Source organism: Pholis gunnellus (genome assembly GCF_910591455.1).
Source record: "Pholis gunnellus genome assembly, chromosome: 5".
In the NCBI taxonomy this organism is placed as follows: domain Eukaryota; kingdom Metazoa; phylum Chordata; class Actinopteri; order Perciformes; family Pholidae; genus Pholis; species Pholis gunnellus.
The window spans coordinates 18,223,631-18,243,086 of NC_136531.1; the positions used below are offsets into that span (position 1 = coordinate 18,223,631).

The 19,456-nt window shown below is 40.7% G+C and overlaps 2 protein-coding genes across 2 annotated transcripts; both read left to right on the forward strand.

Moving 5' to 3' along the window:
* Positions 1 to 1,123: 1,123 nt before the first annotated feature.
* On the forward strand, positions 1,124 to 3,657 carry LOC306695682 (dnaJ homolog subfamily B member 1-like). Its single transcript, XM_079158985.1, has 3 exons — positions 1,124 to 1,469; positions 2,187 to 2,794; positions 2,916 to 3,657. The coding sequence occupies exons 1-3, from the start codon at positions 1,250 to 1,252 to the stop codon at positions 3,147 to 3,149; spliced, it is 1,062 nt and encodes a 353-aa protein (XP_079015111.1). The 5' UTR covers positions 1,124 to 1,249; the 3' UTR covers positions 3,150 to 3,657.
* Positions 3,658 to 17,639: 13,982 nt separating this feature from the next.
* On the forward strand, positions 17,640 to 19,237 carry LOC306695767 (uncharacterized protein). Its single transcript, XM_079159111.1, has 3 exons — positions 17,640 to 17,653; positions 17,756 to 17,883; positions 18,554 to 19,237. Exons 2-3 carry the CDS (start codon positions 17,788 to 17,790, stop codon positions 18,875 to 18,877), a joined length of 420 nt encoding a protein of 139 aa, XP_079015237.1. The 5' UTR covers positions 17,640 to 17,653; positions 17,756 to 17,787; the 3' UTR covers positions 18,878 to 19,237.
* The last annotated feature ends 219 nt before the right edge of the window (positions 19,238 to 19,456 follow it).

The following is a 19,456-nucleotide window of genomic DNA, read 5'->3' on the forward strand; positions in this document are numbered from 1 at the left end:
TTAAACAAAACATTCTGCCTAAAAAAGAGGTTCCTTTCCTGAAGCACAACTCAAGCTTTTCATAATCATCCAGGCAAAAGAAATCAACATAAATGGAAGTCATTTTACGAAAAAATACATCCCTTATGTCCTCGTGGATAGGACAGTAAAACAAAAAGTGCACTTCATTCTCAATTTCACCTAGCTCACATAAACAGATTCTGTCCTCTTCTAGAGTGGAATTCAACCTACTGGTCTCTATAGCTAATGGTAATGTTCCTACAGCGTATCTATGCGCATAGTAGCCTATAAGTAAAGTGCCATAATATTTCATTTTGTTATGATAGGGATCCATGAGGGATGTATTTTTTATTATTGTTTTAATCTTGCAAAAAGACTTGCACAAGTATTTCTAGGCTACTGTTGTTGTGTATTGTTCATGGGATTAGCTGCTTGTGATATGGTCTGGCATCTCGGTAATGTCCATGGAACATGTACATTTAGGAATGAAATGGACATATAAAGCTATTAATTACTTTAGACTATAGATTGAGATGTTACATAACAAACACGATCAATTTATATAATGTAATACACTGTTAAAGATTAAAACAGCCGTTTCAAACTTGTTTGCACTTGTAACTCCTTACAATAAGGGTGGGGAGTTATAAGAAGTTCCACCAAAGAGTGGTCTTCACTCTCAACATCGTACATAGTTAAACAAACAGTTAAAACTAGCTCACACTCCACCAGTTACAACGGTAACAACAATCTATTAATGTCCTATTAAAATAATATATCACCCAGAGGGGCAAAACAAGTAGCTTCATTTGACTGATAAAACATCTGTACTTTATAGGATGTTGAATGAAGGGCGTTTACTTGTAATGGAGTACTTTTACACTGTAGTATTGGTACTTTTTTGTAAAGAAAGTTAGGAAAGATCTGAAAACGTATTCCACCAATGTTCATAGCCATACATCCCTACATAGGCAAGCTAGTTTAAAAAGACTGATAAGGCATGGTATGTTACTGTGCATGATCATTTCCGACAGCCCCTGAAGGCAGCACAACGTGACGTCCTGATGGGCGTGTCCTGGACTTACTGTGACAGTTGAGCTTGTTCGGGCTGTGTATGGAAAACTCTGGAAGTTTCCACGCGGTTTATAAAGACAACACTCGAGGCGCAGCCGTCTGAGTAGATCCAGAGGGCGGACCGAGGAGGAGCGTTATAAACATATAAACAGCCGTTTACTGAACAGCCCTCTCCATGGTCAAAATGGGTAAAGACTACTACGACAGTTTGGGAATTCAGAAAGGAGCGTCCGAGGACGATATAAAGAAAGCGTATCGTAAACAGGCGCTGCGCTTTCATCCCGACAAAAACAAGTCACCGGGAGCCGAGGACAAATTCAAAGAAATCGCTGAGGCCTACGACGTTCTGAGCGACCCACAGAAAAGGGACATTTATGATCGTTATGGAGAAGAAGGTAAGAATTCACATGACAGTTGACAGTGAAGCTGGTTCTATGGCTGTCAACATTAATTAAACGGGTGACAGTGTCTGACATGCATGGGACCAAACTGTTCAATGTCATGGCGCTCTTCGCCTCAGTAACGCCTTGTTTGTGAGCCAAGAAAGAAAGGCGTTGCTCTGCATACAGGATATCACACATTTCATGTTTGTACAAGACCTGAAAAAGTATAACTGAAAATATGTGAACGTGAGTTCAGGAGAGGATCTGGGAGGTTGGTATCTGACGTCACGAGGAGGGGGCGGGGCTCAGTGTACAGTGTGCTTGTGTGAGCATGTTTGAATGGTGTTGTCAGTGTTTGATTTTGGTGCATGGAAACCAGAGAGGTGGGGCCGCGTGACAGAAATACTTTATCTTTAGTGTTCTTACCTGTTTAGTAACCGTGGTAACTTTAGCAATGACGTAGACTTGTAGATGAATGGAAGCAACCCCCATTTGTGAACGTCTTACAACATTACATCTGCATTAGAAAATTAAACTTGAGATCATAGTTAAAGACTTGTTCTTGTATTGGGCAGCAATCAGTATTCACACACACACACACACACACACACACACACACACACACACACACACACACACACACACACACACACACACACACACACACACCTGTAAAAAGTCTCTTCTTTTTAGTGATAACTGTATTAATTGGTTGTTTTTCTCACTCAGGTCTGAAAGGCGGAGGAGGCCCCCCAGGTGGTGGCGGTGGTAGTGGTGGTCCTGGTAACTTCAGCTACAGCTTCCAGGGCGACCCTCACGTCATTTTTTCAGAGTTCTTCGGTGGACGTAACCCCTTCGAGCAGTTCTTCGGTGCCCGCAATGGAGGCATGGAAGAGGAAATGGACACTGACGACCCTTTTGCTCGCTTTGGGATGGGGGGAAGTGGAATGGGTGGGTTCCCTCGCTCCTTCGGCTCTGGTATGGGAGGAATGGGCCCTCACAGCAGTGTTGTGAAGAAGCCTCAAGACCCCCCCTTGGTTCACGATCTCAACGTGACCCTGGAGGAAGTTCTGTCGGGTTGCTTAAAGAAGATGAAGGTCTCTCGTAAAAGGCTGAACCCCGATGGGCGAACGATACGGATTGAGGATAAGATCCTGGAGGTGCAGATCAAAAAAGGGTGGAAAGAGGGCACAAAAATCACGTTTCCCAAAGAGGGGGACGAGACTCCCACAAACATTCCAGCGGACGTGGTCTTTGTTTTAAAGGACAAGACTCATCCGAAATTCAAACGCGACGGCTCGAACATCGTTTACACGGCAACGATTTCACTCAGAGATGTAAGTTAAGATTGTGAAAATCATGAGTAGAATAAAGTTCCTGTCGCTGCCTTTTCAGGATCTTAATTCATGCTTTTTTTTTTGTTTTCTTTCTCTGTTATTTCCCCTTCTGTCCCATCAGGCCTTGTGTGGCTGTACGATCAAGGCGCCTACACTGGACGGCAGATCGCTGACCGTGTCAACGACAGATATCGTGCAGCCGGGGACGAAGCGGCGCATCAATGGCGAGGGGCTGCCTCATCCAAAACGCCCCGATCGTCGAGGCGACCTATTAGTGGAGTATGAGGTCAAGTTCCCAGAGCGGCTCAGCCAGAGCGCCCGGGACACCATCGCTCAGGTCCTCCCGCGCTCCTAAACACGACCAACGGACATCCAGGACTGTCAGAACTATCACACTAAGCTGCCAACTTTTTATTTTCTTTTGTCAGTCATCGCATTTACATTCATGTGGCTTTATAAATCACACGAGACCATAACGGACAGACTTGTGAGACAGATGAAAAAAAACACAGCACCTTGGAAAAATGCTTTTTGAGAATGACTGCAGCATTTGACAGGGTAACATGTAAATATGACTGTTGTTTTGTGTTTGATACTGAATAAGATTCTATTTTGATGGAAATAAGTACACCGTGTACTGTATTGTAAAAAAAATACATGTGCATATATTCTGTTTGTTTGTATTCAAGGTTCTCCCTAAAAGAACACATTGTATGAAGTTGCAACATAAAGATTGAATTGTTCAACTTAAGAGGAAAAGATTTCTGTACTGAGAAACCATGAAAGATGTTATGTTTGTTTGAATGACCAGCGTCACAGCTCAAATTCAACTTTACATTCAAATAAAAATGTTTGTAAACTAATGATGCGACAACAGGCAGTACTTATTGTTGCACTGAATTTTCAAGCACTGCTATGAAAGAAGAAATGGAAACTGGTGCTGGAAAGCTGAACCATGTCGACACATTAACTTGTGCAGAATGGACCGTGATTGACTTGATGTCTCAAAACATCGTACGACACAAGACGACAAGCCTCTCTCATATCTGAATTAAAGAAACCAGATCTAACATGTTAATTAGTGAGCTTTAAAGATGCTCGTAGGCAGATTTCAGTCTCAATGCTAAGCCAACAGTCTGCTAGCTACAGCTTTGTAACAGTGAGATATGAGTGGTGTCAATGTTTTCTAAATTTCTGCCAGAAAGAAGATTTTGTGGAATGAGTGTCAACTGGCTCTAAGCTGAGCACAGAGAGACCTTCCCCCTTCAGTTGTTGAGTGTGAACACTGCCCTCTGCTCCATGAAGTTCAAACATCCAAGTGAAGCAACACAGAAAAGTCTTAATAATGCTTTTTAATAAAACAAAATATCAAATTCAGTCCCCCTTCTCACGCAAATAATTCCTGTACTGTCCCCGAGCACTGAACTGTCTGGCTGGAATATTGTCTGACGCCAAGCTAAATGCTAAGATAAGATAAGACAAGACAAGATAATCCTTTATTATTCCCATAGTGGGGAAATTTACAGGAGCGATGTGTTGCCATGGCAGCTTAGAGCAAGCTCAAACCTGCTTCAACATTCCCTGGAAATAACCCTGATTGACCCTCAGGCTCTCGTCCCCGTGACACCGTCAATAGACATCTAGCTTGTTGCGTTTGATGCCCTCCAGCTTCATGTGCTGTGGTTGCACTCTGGTTGCACTGTTGCACACAGAGCCAGATGCCAGAGAACAATAAATGTAAACAAATGGCTCAAGTACAACCCAGCTGCACAATCACAGCTTTGTAGCTTTTCTGCATCTTTAAGGCATTAAGGCACTCATGTTTCATCGCATTGAATCAGAAGACTTATTCGGAGCAGCCCGCTGCATTTTTCCCCCAACACTGCTGGACTAAACTTTTCATCTACTTGGTTTTTAACCTGGATAAAGAATGAGGATTCTTCACGTCGTCATGTTTTGCTGCTTCTCCGGTGAGTTTTGATGCATCTTTTTTTCATCAACATTCATATAGACAGGTTTTATTTGTCAAATTTACATTCTGAACGTATTAACTTAGATGTGAATGAGAGGAAATCTTCAACCCCTCAATGGTTAATTCGTTATTGATGATAACTTTGTTTAAATGTAATTATATTGATGAGCTGCACGGACAATATTCAAAAGGAGAAATTTGGTGTTTCTAATTGTCACCAACACCTGTTTTATTGACAGAAAACATGTCTATTGAATTATACAAGTAGACTATGATGTTGTTTCAGAATGTATTGACTCAAAGTGCGTTTTTTTGCGTGGTAGTATTAGTGGCTACAGATTTTTTTTAAAATGTGTAATAGCCTACACAGAGAGTTGTAGCCTAACAAAAACATTGAAACGTTCTTGGTGAACTCCGGCCGGGGCTTGTTGCATGTCATCCTCCTCTCTCCCTGCATTCCCTGTCTGTGTCTCTACTATTCAAAATCAAGGCAAAATGCCAAAAATATCTAAAAAAACAACAATACAAATCACTTGTATAAATTGCTCATTGCATATTGGGTGAACCCAAAAGGTGAACGGCCTCAAATCAAATCAACCAAAAACGATGAACACAGGAGATACGATTTGTACTGTGTGCATCACTTCACAGAAACATACATACATGCAAGCAGAGGTACAGTAGTAATGTGTTCATTCATTTTAATGTGCTTCCCTGTTCAGCAATTCATCCACATCTCCACATTAAGTTCAGTAGATACTGTGGTCAGCAGCTGTAACCAGGCACTTGCTTTATGCTGCAGTTGCGCGTGCGGAGGCTTCAGCAGTGCTGGAGGTGACCGGCCATGTCGGCGCAGAGGTCTCCATCCACTGTTCTGGTAGCTGGACCACAAACAACAGCTCCGAACACCACAACATGTACTTCTGCAAAGGAGTCTGCTCCAAAGAAAGCATTCTCATTCAAACTGCGAGCAAGAGGTCGGACGCCACGTGGCGAGGGAGATACGGCATGGAGGCCAGCGGAGGAGATGGAGCCTTCAGTGTGACCATAAAAGGGCTGAAGAGGACAGACGCAGGGACATATCACTGTGGAGTGGAGGAAACTCTTAATGTGTTGCACCAGGAGGTCAATCTCGTAGTTTTAGATGGTAAATGTATGGCTATAGCATTAAAGTTCTTGCAGGAAATGGGACGTTTTGGGATAATGAACAATAAATCTTCTATTTAGGATTTTTTATGAAACTAATCTCTTCGTGTTGACTGTAGGTTACTCTACGATTATTGGGTCATGTTGTCAGGACGGACTGTTAATAAACCAAACAGTGTCTCATACTGATTCTGCCTTCAGAATAAAATCAACCACAGTTGTATGAAGCTGACAGCCGGGTGTTGCTTTGCGTTGGAAAGTCTTAAAATATTCTATGTAGTGTATCTTGTGATTCAGCAATGTCACATGAGCACACAGAATTCATTGCCACTCAAGTTTGTCCTGTTATTATATCCAAAGCTTCCACTGTTTCTCTCGGATCTCCTCCCTCCACCACCCCCCTTCACACTGAAGCCAAAACTCTGCCCCGAGGTAGCTTTGCAACCGGCACTGAGCCATCAGCAGCAGCATCAACGCTGCCCGCCACAGAGGACAAGACAAACCAGACAAACCAGACAGCAGCAACCAACCTCAAAGGTATTTACAGCCACAGTCAGAAGCTGTTCCTTTCTCGCAAGCTTCGAACTCCCAATAAACTATTGGAACTAATAGTGCTGTGATCAGTTTGGAGAAGAACTTAAAAGGCCCCCTCTGCACCCCAAAATGTGTTTTACTTATTGTTACTTCACTTTGATGTTTGATCTTCACTGTGAGTGACAATAGAGGGCTGTTTCTAAATGTATTTCTTAAATTTGAGCGTTGATTTTTAGATAGATCTGCCTGGAAGCCAATGTGTGATGTGGAAACTTTCCATTTGTAGAAGAGGCAGAGTTTCCAGTGCAGTTTCAACTGGAAGAAATGTGTTTCCGTCTTGCTCTCGCCCTAACCCACATGTTCCCTTGAAGAACATATCAGGATTTTGTATTTTTATGCAGAAAATCAAGTGAAAATTAGTCAAAACTATTAAGAATATAAATATCAAGGACTATATTGTCATTTTGTTTGGATGACCTGTTGTTGTAAAGTAAACTGTATTGTCACAAACGCATGTCTGACTCTGCAGACACCACAGTGGTCATCATTATTTCGGTGAGCCTGGCTCTTCTGGTGTGTGCCATCATACCTCTTATATTCTACAGACACTGGTGGAGCAATGCAGGTAAAGTGACACGCACACAAACACACACACAACTCTCATTCCATAGTGTGATCTGAAACCAAAGCAGAGCATTCACGTGTGTTTTAATGAATCCTGTTGCTCGTTTGTTTCCGAAGGTCAGAACAAGGGTGAGGTGAGTGACCATTTTGTCATTAATCGGCTTTAGTGTTGATTAAATGTTCATCTCTTATGACTGTTTCAAACAATACGTTTACTGCTCATATAAAATCATTCTAAATGACAATTCTTATTTACTTACAGCCTGAATACTGTGAGGAAAATGCAGATGTTGCCTCTACTCAGGCTGCAGTGAGGCTGCAGTCTTTAGATGCCGATCCAGAGTCCAGTATTCACAATTCCTCCCAGTACGCTTCAGTCTACCAGGCACTCAATCCCAAAACTCTGGACTGAACAGGGTACATTCGGTCTTTGTTTTTCCCTGTATTATGAATCAAATAAAGGACACATCTTTGTATAGCATGTTCATATTCTTCCTTTGGATGTCTGTAAAGTTAATTCTCTGTTTCATTGCGATGATAATCATCGGTGACGTCATCTTCCAGAATAGGAATGCGGTCAGTACGATTTTAACCTATTGAACACAACTCAGTGAGATACATCTGGTGCGGCCTGATGAAAGTGAATAAGGTGTTGTTAACGGGGTCAGTCGATTTGCAGGACAAGGCTGATATGTAGCGCACGCATGTATGGAAGATTTAGAATGCCTAAAACAAATTAGAAAAAAAACACAATATATGCATTTAATGTATCATAATTAGATGAAAAGCACATGTAAAAATGACAATAACTTCGCTTTTTCTCCTTATAAATATCTTTCATTGTGATGTATTGAAATTGAAAAGGTGTAATGCATTTCAGTGTTGACCCTTGTGAAAAAAATAAAAAAAATAAAAAGCATATATTAGTATCTATTAAATAAATAAGAAAATGGTACAAGAACAGAAATACAACTAAATAAAGTACACTGCACAGAAAGCCCTACTGGACTTGCTACATCCGTAGATTTCTGGGATGCTGAGCTTCATAAAATTCAAGGTAGTGGTGCAGTTAGACCTGCAGAGGGTGCTACACACATTTGATCTCACTTTGGAATTGGACCCCATAGGAGGCAATTAAAAGCATAAATATAGAATTAAATGGTGTTGATAATATCTTGCTTTTATTAGCTCCACCAGTGTCGGTTTAGAAGATCTAGTTTCATGTTCAAACGAGGGCAGTGAGTTTATGCAGTGACCACATTAACAATTATTAATCACACCTCTATTTCCTTTGCACATGCACAAGCTTGCAGTATGCTGCTGCCTGTGTAGTGTCACTCTGAGTCACTAACTTTCCATGGAGGGTGTGAGACGGTCAGGGAGAAGTGAGAGAAATAAACATTCTATCGTCACATTTACAACATATGGTTTTAACACCTTCACCCACTAGTGGACAACCCAGAGACATTCAAGCTCAAGTCTTATAACTACAAACTGTGTGAAAGTCTCTTCGTCTGCCACCTGTTCTTTTAATAACTATAGAGTCATTTTTTGCCTTTCACACGTAGCCTTCGTGTCACTGAAGGCCCACTCGGTGAGTGTTTTGGCCACAAACATTTATAGACACAGCATCAAAAAACAATGACTCACCTTTAGATGTTCCCAAATGTTAGCACTAAAATAGAACATTGCAATGTTGTGGTGTCCTTTGGGTCAAGACTTGTGCTTAGAATTGCTTGTAGGTGTTTGTGAATGAACTACTGAAGCAGTAGTTGGGGATCGCTTTTTTGGCAGACAGTTGATACGTGTAAGTCTGCAGCCAGCAGCCCGTTAGCTTAGCATATAGACAGGAACCAGGGAGCAACATGCTTACCGTCTCTGTTGAAAAGTAACCAAATCCACCTAAAGTCATCTAAAGTGAGTAACTAAATATAAAACAGAAATTCCTAGTTACTTTCAGACAGAGCCATGCTAGCAATTCCCCCATGTTTACAGTCTTTATGCTAAGCAAAGCTAACCAGCTGCTGACTGTAGCTTCATATTTAACAGAGAGACATGTGTCATAAACCATCTTGTCTATTTCTAAAAGCAAAATCTATAATTCCTTGCCAAACAATGGGACTTTTTTTTTTTATTAAAAGAGCAACATTATTTAGAGTCCTATTTCTGTCCACGTCAATATTTAGTCTCTTTTAGCTCCGTTTTTGTTCTTTACTGACTCCTGTGGGAAATATTTGGCTTTTTAGTTACTAAACGCTCCACTATGTTCACCAGCTAATTGCAGGTAGTGTACATCAGGTTTTAGAGCCTTTCCCACTGATTACAGGTGCCTGCTGTGGCTGAAAATGACGCTATAAGAGGTGTGAGAGTGATCCCAAACAGTTATGGGCTGGACAGATGAACAGCTAGCTGACACTCACTATACAACTCCATACAGCTGAGGGGGAGCTACGGCTTTAGGTGATAACTCTCTCTGGGTTCATCATTACGAGTGAGCCCTTTCACATCGTCATTCAATACATTATTATATAAATGGAAATTATAGCCACTTTAAAACAGCTGTGCCAAAGCAACTGGAACGTTTCATTAGCAGGCCTGCTGTCGTACCAAAGTGAACTGAATCTTTATTTTAAATTGACATATGCTTAATTTGAGTTGTTTGTCAAGGTTTTTGTAGTAGACATGAGGAAAAGCGTCTGTATCGAGTTTCAGATCTTTGCTTTCAATTCAAGAACAGGCTCCACATTATGATACCAGAAATTGAAACGACGTGTGGGCTTGCATTGGAAATACGGGTCTTCTCACTTCACCTTTGCCCACGCATGTTTCTCTTCTCTTAGGTTAATGCCAGTCTACGCTCATCGTTTTCCGCTCTCATACAGTCAAAACCACAGGAAGAAGGTCGATAGTTGAGAGCTCACCTCGATGTTACTTCATTTGCACAAGGTTGTGCAGCGGCAGAGCCTGATGAAATATTGAACTACTTTTTAGGTTTTTAAAGAGACAGATTGTAAATTAAAGTACAGAGCCCGGAGGGAGGAAACTACTACAGAGCTGGCACTTTATCAATCAGAATGAAGACCATTTATATCTTCTGCTGTCTTCTCTATGGTAAGTGTGTTAATTAATTACATGCAAACAATCTAAACAACTCAAAGATGCTGTAACTCTTGTCACGTGATTTCATTTTGGCAGCTGCTGGGATAGAGGTTTCAGGCATCACAGTAGAGGGATTCGAGGGGGGAGAGGTCTCGTTCCAGTGTTCACACAGATTAGCGATGAAAAACAATAAATACCTCTGCAAGGATCCATGTAGAGACAGAGGAGATATACTGGTTACAGTACAAGCTGGTGGACGAGCCGCGTCAGGGATGATAACTCTGGTGGACTCGGGGAACGGAGTCTTCACTGTGACCTTCAGCCACCTCCAGCTGTCAGACTTGGGGAAATACTGGTGTGCAGTGGACAGGCTTGGTTTGGATACATTCACTGTAGTACATGTTACTGTAAAGGAAGGTACGTGCATGATCTTATTACTCCTTGAATTGGATGCATCTTTACACTGACTGCTTTTATTTTTGTCTCTACATATGTGTATACACATTTCCCCATCAGTGGTGGAATGTAACGAAGTACATTTACTCATTTATCTGGCAGCTGGAGTTCTTTACAAAATAGTGACTTTTTAAGTTTTTAAAATAAATAATGTATTATATGCCAGTGGTTCCCAATCTTTTTGCGCTTGCGACGCCTTAGAAAAAAAAGCTGTGTTTTTTGGGGCCCTTTGTCACATGTTTCACAAAACCTTGAGTTCCATCAAAGAATGATTTCCTCTTTAAACTTCTCGGAAGACTTTATTGAAATAACTGTTCAATGCTCAAAGATGAGAATATATTTTACTTAAAAAAAAAAGAAGATGAGATAAATGTCCAAAAAATGAATACAAATGTGCTCATCTTATTTTTTCTTCTTTCCATCCCTATTCATGATCTCATGAACCTCAGACTCATCTTGTGACCCCTAGGTTTTTGAATCCACTGCACTAAACTACCTCACTGTACAAAAAGTAATTTAAACTAGCTCCACCTCGACCCGCTACAACAGTAAAATACTCTTTAGACATTAATGTATGAAAATGTAATAATCGACTGAATACCTCTCTACTCACCCCTCAATCTCCAAGCGTTATTCTGAATCCTACTGCTTCCCTTGGCAAGACCCGCCCTGTGTAGCTGGTTGAAGCAAGGATGATTATTAGATATTAACCTCAAGTAGTAAGAGTCAGTATAGCTCATTGGTCAGAGCATAGGACCTGAACAAATCAGGTTACCAGTACCTCGGCGAGCATGGACACCTGGCCAATCCTAGGGCTTGAATGCTGCACAGGGCGGGTCTTGTCAAGAAAAGCAGTGGGATTCATAATAACGCATGTCGGAGAAGATATAGATATGAAGGGCTCATTCTAATGTAACAAAAATACGAAAACAATTCAGGTGATTAAACACTAATGACCCCCCTAAATAATACACACTGGTACTTCAAGTAGGTTTTTTTTTTTAAAGAAGACGTTTACGAGTATTTTTGCATAGTTGTTTTGGTACTTTTATTTAAGTAAAGACTAAATACTTTTTCCATTACTGTTCCCTTAAAGCTCTTGCAAATGAGAAAACGATCACCATACCTGAACTTTCTCCCACATGGACGTATCCGAATATTTCCAACTCAACAGAATTAACACCTGGAATGGACACCAGAAGGCCTGCAAACCTTTTGACAGGTAGGAAGAAAAATATCATCAAAATGGAATCCTTATAAATATAAAGGAGATTATAAAAACACAATGTACAAGTAATATTCCTTCCAACCTCACAGCTTCAAACAACACCAATGGTGTAAAACAGAACCGCACAGGTTAGTTTCTTATCATTTGGTGTGTGCAGTTGGTGCATGAATATCAGTCGCTTGTGGATATGTCAAATTGTTGAGCCATGTCTCCTGTTTTTGGTCAGGCACCGTGTTGTACGCTACAGTCGGGGCTGTTGCCATGCTCACTATTTTGATACTGGCAGTAATCATCAGGAAACGCAGAGTAAACTTCAAACCTCAACCACAGGTTTGCTCCAACAGCACAGACCGCGTCAGTGCAGATGAAACGGAGGTACGAGTCTCTTCACGACACAGAAATTGTCTTCCTGGAGAAACATGACGATCGTCTTGGCAGCGAATCAAATGAAGCCGACGACGATTAAGTTTCCTTTCCTGGTTTCAGAGGTCAATTTACAAAGAGGGTTTTCCCAAAAGTCCGTCAGTTCATATTTCTCTTTAAGCTGCTATAAAACCCACACCTAATCGGTGTTTCCATTTGTAATTTGTAATTTTAGGAAAGATGCTTATTTGCATACATGCTGAGAGTTAGATGAGAATATAGATGCCATTTCTCTGTTAAATATGACACCTTGGTGAGCCTTAAAGGTGGGGTTAAAGGATTTCGCGACTTTTTCATATTTGAGTCTGCAGTACATCATATTTACAATGCAAATTTTTTATAATATTGAACTACATCAGTAAACTTAACGTGGTATCTAGATATGTGTTACTGAGTAGATTCAGTTCAGAGGTACACTTTAAATTCAGCCCAGTGAAATGAAGAACATACTTGAACTAATAAATGCTGATTTGTTTTTCCTTCGCCACTTTTCAACAGGCTGACTGCGAGTACGATGACATTGGCGAGGACGTGCAGTCGATGAAAGAAAGATCTGAGCTTTACTCTGGTTCTCACTACCCAGAGCAGAATCCACCGACAGATGCGACCACAGCCGTCGAATGTAGCGTACCTCTTCACATTTATGAAAACATCTGTTGCGCCAAAGGCACCGAACATTCAAGACACTCAGCTGCAAATGTCCAAGACAAACATGACACCAGCTCTGTGATCTACATCAAACCTTTGCCACCTTTATGTGAAAGAACTGGCAAAGGCCGTCTTGGAAAACACACAAATAAACCGGCGGCAACTAAAGATGCAACAAGCAAACCAACAGAGAGCTGTACAAGCAATGCATCCGCCTGTCACTGCAGATCTTTCAGTGATTCCACAGGAGTGAGGCCAAGATCACTTTGGTTTGGTTTGGATGTATCAGAAACAGTGTGAGTTATGTATCAAAGTATGATTGGTGGGATTTGTATGGACACTGACGTACAACTGAACTGTACCTCCTACGATGCTTCCTCAGTTAATCCAACGTTTTCACTTTAACTACATTTTTATCCTCTACAAAGGTATGCTGAGGGTTGTAGACATGTTCTGTCTTTGCATTGATTTAGAGTCATTATTTGTGTGCCAACAGAAAAGACAATCTTACTTTTAACTGGAAAAAGCAAACAAAGGAATATGTTTTCCTAGATTCACTGAGTTACTTTCCATACTTTTGAATATTTGTTCCTTGATAGCACACGACTGAGTAGAGTGAGAAAGGACGGCTGGGTGAGGGTGTTGACAGTCCAATCTCAGATAGATTAATAAAATTAAATCTGATCTACAGTCCTAGAATGTATTCATAAAAAGCTGAAATTGCTATTGTTGAAAGAGGAGAGACTTAAGATTGTAACTGGAATATGACCTGTATACACAAAAGAAACCTCTATGACAGTGTCAACAATAAGTTTTCATTATAAAGTTCACAGGAGTGGTACTTGTAGCACTGTTATTCCACATTGTTCTGCCTTACAAAGGCAGAGAGCAGTAATAACAGAAACAGTGATGTTGTGAAAAAAGGGGATTGAAGTTCGAAGGCTCTCAACCAAACTGTGTAACATATATATGTATATAGATGGTAAAACCTTTGTGTCTTTTTAGGATGATTATTAATCATCCCAGACTTAAGATAAAAAGGAGAGTTTAAATACCAAACAATGTAAAGGGCGCAAGGAAACGCAGTATGTACAAACAAAATATCTTTGTTTCTTCAGCTTTCTTGTTCATTTGAATTAACAAGCTACGTGAATAATAACTATTTACTAAAATACATTAGTGATTTAAAGGCTCAACCAGTTAATGCTACTCTGCTAAGCTAAGCTTGTTACCTTTAAACAGGAAAAGTTTCTTTTTTTCATTGTGATTAGATTTGAATTCTGCCTTTTTTATTAAGTATCAAAAGTACTTTTTCAATTACAGGGAACTGGGTAAATTAAATTAGAAGTTATCTCACCAGCTAGCCCTGACTAGCCATAATGTGGCGCCACCTGTCAGGGAGAGATAGTGGCCACAATGTTGCGTGATTTGACGTGGACACATGCAGCTATTTTCTCAGTAAATCTCCACCGCATCAATTAGTTTAGCTACGAGGTTGTCAGCTGTGTGTAATGCAAGCCCAAAGGTGTGTGTGACTGCGAGTATGAAGTTAACGGCAACTTTATAGCTATGAACATAGCAGTGCAGTGTGTGTACAGTTTATTTGTTGGTGAATAAATGCTACAACTCCTGAAGACCCAAGCCAAGTCCCCGTGTCTTGCTTGCTATACCTGCTGATCAAAATGAGGGAAGAGGAGAGAAGAGGGGTTAGCCACTCAGATTTTCTCGTCTTTAAAAAAAACAATTCAATTGTTTTTCAGCAGTTAATCGATCAAAATTCTTATTGTAGGTTATCGTGAATTAACGACATCACTAGTAGGGCAGAATACTGTTTCTTTCATTGTGTCCACCCTAAGTATGTAGGTCACTGTCTGTGTGTGTTTGTGTGTGTGAATCTCACTTACCTCCAAACTGAGGACTAAAAGCTGGTCCACACAAGGTCAACTAACGACCATTTTAAGGTTAGCACTTGGTTTTTGGTTAATGTTTGGCTAATCGTTGGGTAAGGTTATGATTAAGGTACGCCAGTGGACTTTAGTCAACATGTAGTCTTCACCAGTGATACAAATAAGTGTGTGTTGGTGTGACTGTTTGTGTCGGATTATGTCAGGACACAAATACATATATGAATGTGTTTTACAGTTAGTGAGAGCGTGTAATTATGGATCGGGGGATAACGTTTTATAAGTCAGTGGAAGTATTAAGACATGTCTGTACCTTAAAATAAAATAAACACAGATGCCTCTATGTGTTGTATGATAAAGCTTCTGCCTTTGGCGATTCCTAGTGGTCATATTAATAAAGACACTGTGGCCTGAAAATTTAAACAACCCACAAAGTTATAACTTCCAGCACATTACTGTGAAACCTTTAAACTTATTAGTGTGTGTGCACTGTTGGGCATTATCTAATGGATGAATAATTCATAATGAAGTGGAAAGAAAGGATGTTTAAGGCTTACTTTCATGAATAATGTAATGAATTTTCATCTGATAGATTAGGGAGAAAGTACGACATTTGTCAATTGGATACATAATATGTTTTTTGGCGTCAGCCTTGAACTTATCTTTAATGTTTTATTTCATTCAACATTTTCTAATTTAATATCACTCTTCATGAGCTTTTCAGTGGAAGCTAAAAACAAGTATTGCAGCCTGTTGTCACACAGATCAGTGTTATTAATAATAATAATATGTGTCAACATATAGATAACAGGTGGCCTTTTTTTAATAAAGCATACTTTATAAATGGTTTGTACAATGCAAGTGTTATCATTCTTTTTTGGATCACTTGAGGGAACAATCGGTGTGGCGAAAGTATCAGCTATTTAATTACACATCCAGCAAACACAGAGCAACACTATCATCCAGTTGTAGTTGTGTCCACCCGACGAATATAAGTCCAATATTCACTTCAGCTCTTTTTTAAAATCTCTCTCATCTCCTGACGACAACACTTGGCTCTTTAGCTGCTTTATGCTCAACTATGTTCACCACGTAGTCACTAACTGTGTCTGTTTGCATGTTGAGCTCTCGACAGTTAGGGAACAGTTAAGTTATTAAAGAGAACTGAAACGGCTTCCTGCGGCTGCTGGAAACAAATCTCATGTGAGCTGTGAGAATAATTGGCAACAGTAAAGCTGTGGGCCATAAAACCAAGACAATCAGCTGGGACGCTCAATTGTTGCTGTTAACTTCAGTCTGGTGATAATTCTCTGTGGGTCCGTCACTACGAATGAAACCATTCACATTATAAGTTATCATTTGATCCATTATTAATAAAAAACATTGATTGGTGCAGATTGATTTTCACAACTCATTTATGTATCCTTTATACAGTAATAACATGTGTTAGCACAGCACGAAAACTCTATTGAACTGGAGCTGAACCTCATCACAGCTACTTATAGGAAGTGGTACAGTACCAGATAGCAACACTGGAGTCAAGAACAAGTACAGTGTGACGACTCAGGAGGATTACAGAGGACCATGAGATTGCCTTGAAGGATGCAGTGAATTAAACCCAGAATTATTTTCTTAATTTAAGAAAACGGTGAACTCCAGATGTGCTGATTTTAAAAGAAAGTTTGTGACGGTAACTTTTTGAGTCACCTAAGCCGCCATGATTTCACTTTCATAGGTTGAAGGTTATGTGTGGACTGGTTTGTTCCTGAAAGAGGAAGAGGTTTAAACACAGGGACATGAAAGCACCAGATTGAACACACGGACACAGTCTTTCGTCCAGGTTGCTGCCTCATTGTGCAGCTGGGGAGGAATCTGTGTGTTGCAAACCGAAGGTAAACTGGGAGTGATGGGAGCAACCTGGATCTCATGGAGAACCACTACAACTGTCATCATTATGATACTACAAATCCAAGGTGGGCCACATGCTACGCATTAAAGCTGACGTAATAGACTTTACTTCAACCATTTGTTAAAATACATGATTACATGACTAACAGCTTTTTTTCTAAATGACAGCTCGGATCAGTGTCAAAACCACGGCTGTTCACGGTGTGGAAGGCCAGGGATTTGACTTCACATGTAAATATAAAGACGGCCAGCAGAACAATGCTAAGTACTTCTGCTATGAAAATGACGACAATATGTCCTCCCTGATACGGACACAAAAACACGACCAGTGGGATAAAGAAGGACGTTTCTCTCTGTACGACAACACCAGCGGAGCCTTCTTCATCGTCAGGGTGGACAGCCTCACCTCAGGGGACAGCGGGACGTACCGGTGTGGGGTGGACACGATCCGTGATCACATCAGTTTCATACAACTGAATGTTTCCAGAGGTACCGTATGTCACGTCAAAGCACAGAATCACTATGTTGACTGTTTATACATGGCACGAAATCCGGTTCCTGGTTGGTGCCTTACAGTGAAATAAGAAGTTTACAATACAGATGCTGAATAGTTTCTGTCGACCTGGTGGTTTCGATCTAAAAATGTCAGGCCTCTTTTACTATAAATAAGTAGTGTTACAGTAATAGTAGTGCTTTTCGTTTTTATAAACCAATAATTTTTTGCTGTCCTTCATCAACAGCAAACCCTCCAGAAAATCTCACTCATCACAGTAAGTAGATCTGTGTAACTACACAATTAATCAGGGAGTTCTGTGTGTTTATTCTTTTTCTTTATATAAATACTTTGGGCTTTTATTTGTAACTGTGCTTTCCAGTTACTGAATCACCCATCTTTCCGGAGGTCGACCCAGTGAACAGTGAGTGACCGTGTGTGTGTGTGTGTGTGTGTGTGTGTGTGTGTGTGTGTGTGTGAGTGAATCCTCAGCCAGGTGAACTTCACTTATTGTTCTCTCCTGCAGAGATCCAGCTGTCGCTGTTCGTGACTGCAGCGATGTGTACGGCAGCAATGCTGTTCATATGTCTGTTCACGCTTTGTCTTCTGCTGGCTGTTAAAAACCAAAGACCTGGCGCACGCCAGAATAGAGAGGTTTGTCCAAACTTTTAGCAACACTAGCAGCAAGGCTACAGCAATGTCGGTCAGTCCGCCACTGTTATCAAGACGGAAATATATCTCAGCAACTAGTGGACGGATTGGCATGAATCTTAGTACAGATATTAACGTTCCCATCAGGATGAATTGCAATACGTTTGGTGATTCTCTGACTTTTTATCTAACACCATCATCATCACTAACCAAAGTATTGGTCAATGTGTCCAATTTTTTGGTTAGTGACTATAGACCTGCAACACTAAAGACATTCCCATCAGACTCAGCTGTACTTGTATTTAGTGCTACATGTTGAGCTGGATTTATAATTGATGCAATGGGTTAACCTACGGCTCAGGTTTTGATTTATAGTTGGGCGTCAGATGTCACCAATTGATGATCACCTAGTGATCATATAGTAAACATTATACATGCTAAACATCCACATTTTAGCATTGTTACTGTGAGCATGTTAGCATGCTGATGTTAGCATTTAGCTCAATGTGCCTTAGTCACAGTGATGCTAGCATGTCTGGGGACGTTTAGTCTTGTTAGCTGACTGTAAGAACCACTTTATCAAGTAAACACTAACAAATTAGCATTCAGAGAATACTATGACTTCTCGCGCATGAAGCAGTTCACTGTCAGCTGATTTCTGTTCATCCCACAGACATCATCCGACTATGAGACAATGGTGCCTGGTGTGAGAACTGAACCTGAACTGAGCAGCAGCCCTTCGAATCCAGACTGCGCCGATCTTTCGGCTGTACCATCGCCACCACCTGACCTCTGCTCCCGCTTCACATTAAAGCATCGGGAGTCCACTGTCACTCTCGGCCTCGGTGAATATGTTGACGTGGATGTGCCAAAGCACATCAACCAGTACCAACATCTGGATCTCAGCCGGCTAGAGGAGCACGTCTATCACAGCCTTAATGGACTCAGCGATCCTAAAGATGGACCCCTGGGAGTCAAAAAGCAGATCAACTGTTGACACCGGAGAAGGATAATTCCAGCCTAATTACGACCAACTGAAAGTCAGAAACTTCATTGTTAACCTTTGTTTTGTTGTAGCTGTGCTCCCAGATCTTGGTGTTAATATTATTGATAAGAATGACGATCACAACGGCAACATCAAGGATGTAATAAACCAAAATTATACTTCATTGTGAGTTGGAGGGACGTTGGCCAATTTGAAAGTTAGCAATGAAGGAACTTTCGTAATTCAAGAGGTTATAGTGTTAATTATTCCTGTTTAGTTATTTCTAGAGGAAATAGTTTTGCAACTGAAAAGAAGAAATGTTTGAGCAAGACTCAACTCAAGCTGTCAAGAGTTGAAAAAAAATCCACGAAGAGGAGCATACTGGAAGCTTTAAGCTCCGTCTCTCGCTTTGCTTTCTGATATATTTCACCAAAATAAACCAAGTGGTAATATCTGAGGGTGTCCTTGTGTTAATTATTCACTGGCCTAATTGATCTGAAACATTCACTTTGAGACGACCACGAGACGGGAAAGGACCCTTTGGTGCTTCTCACAAGTGGTTTTGTTAGTGAGATGAGGAAGCTGGCTAAA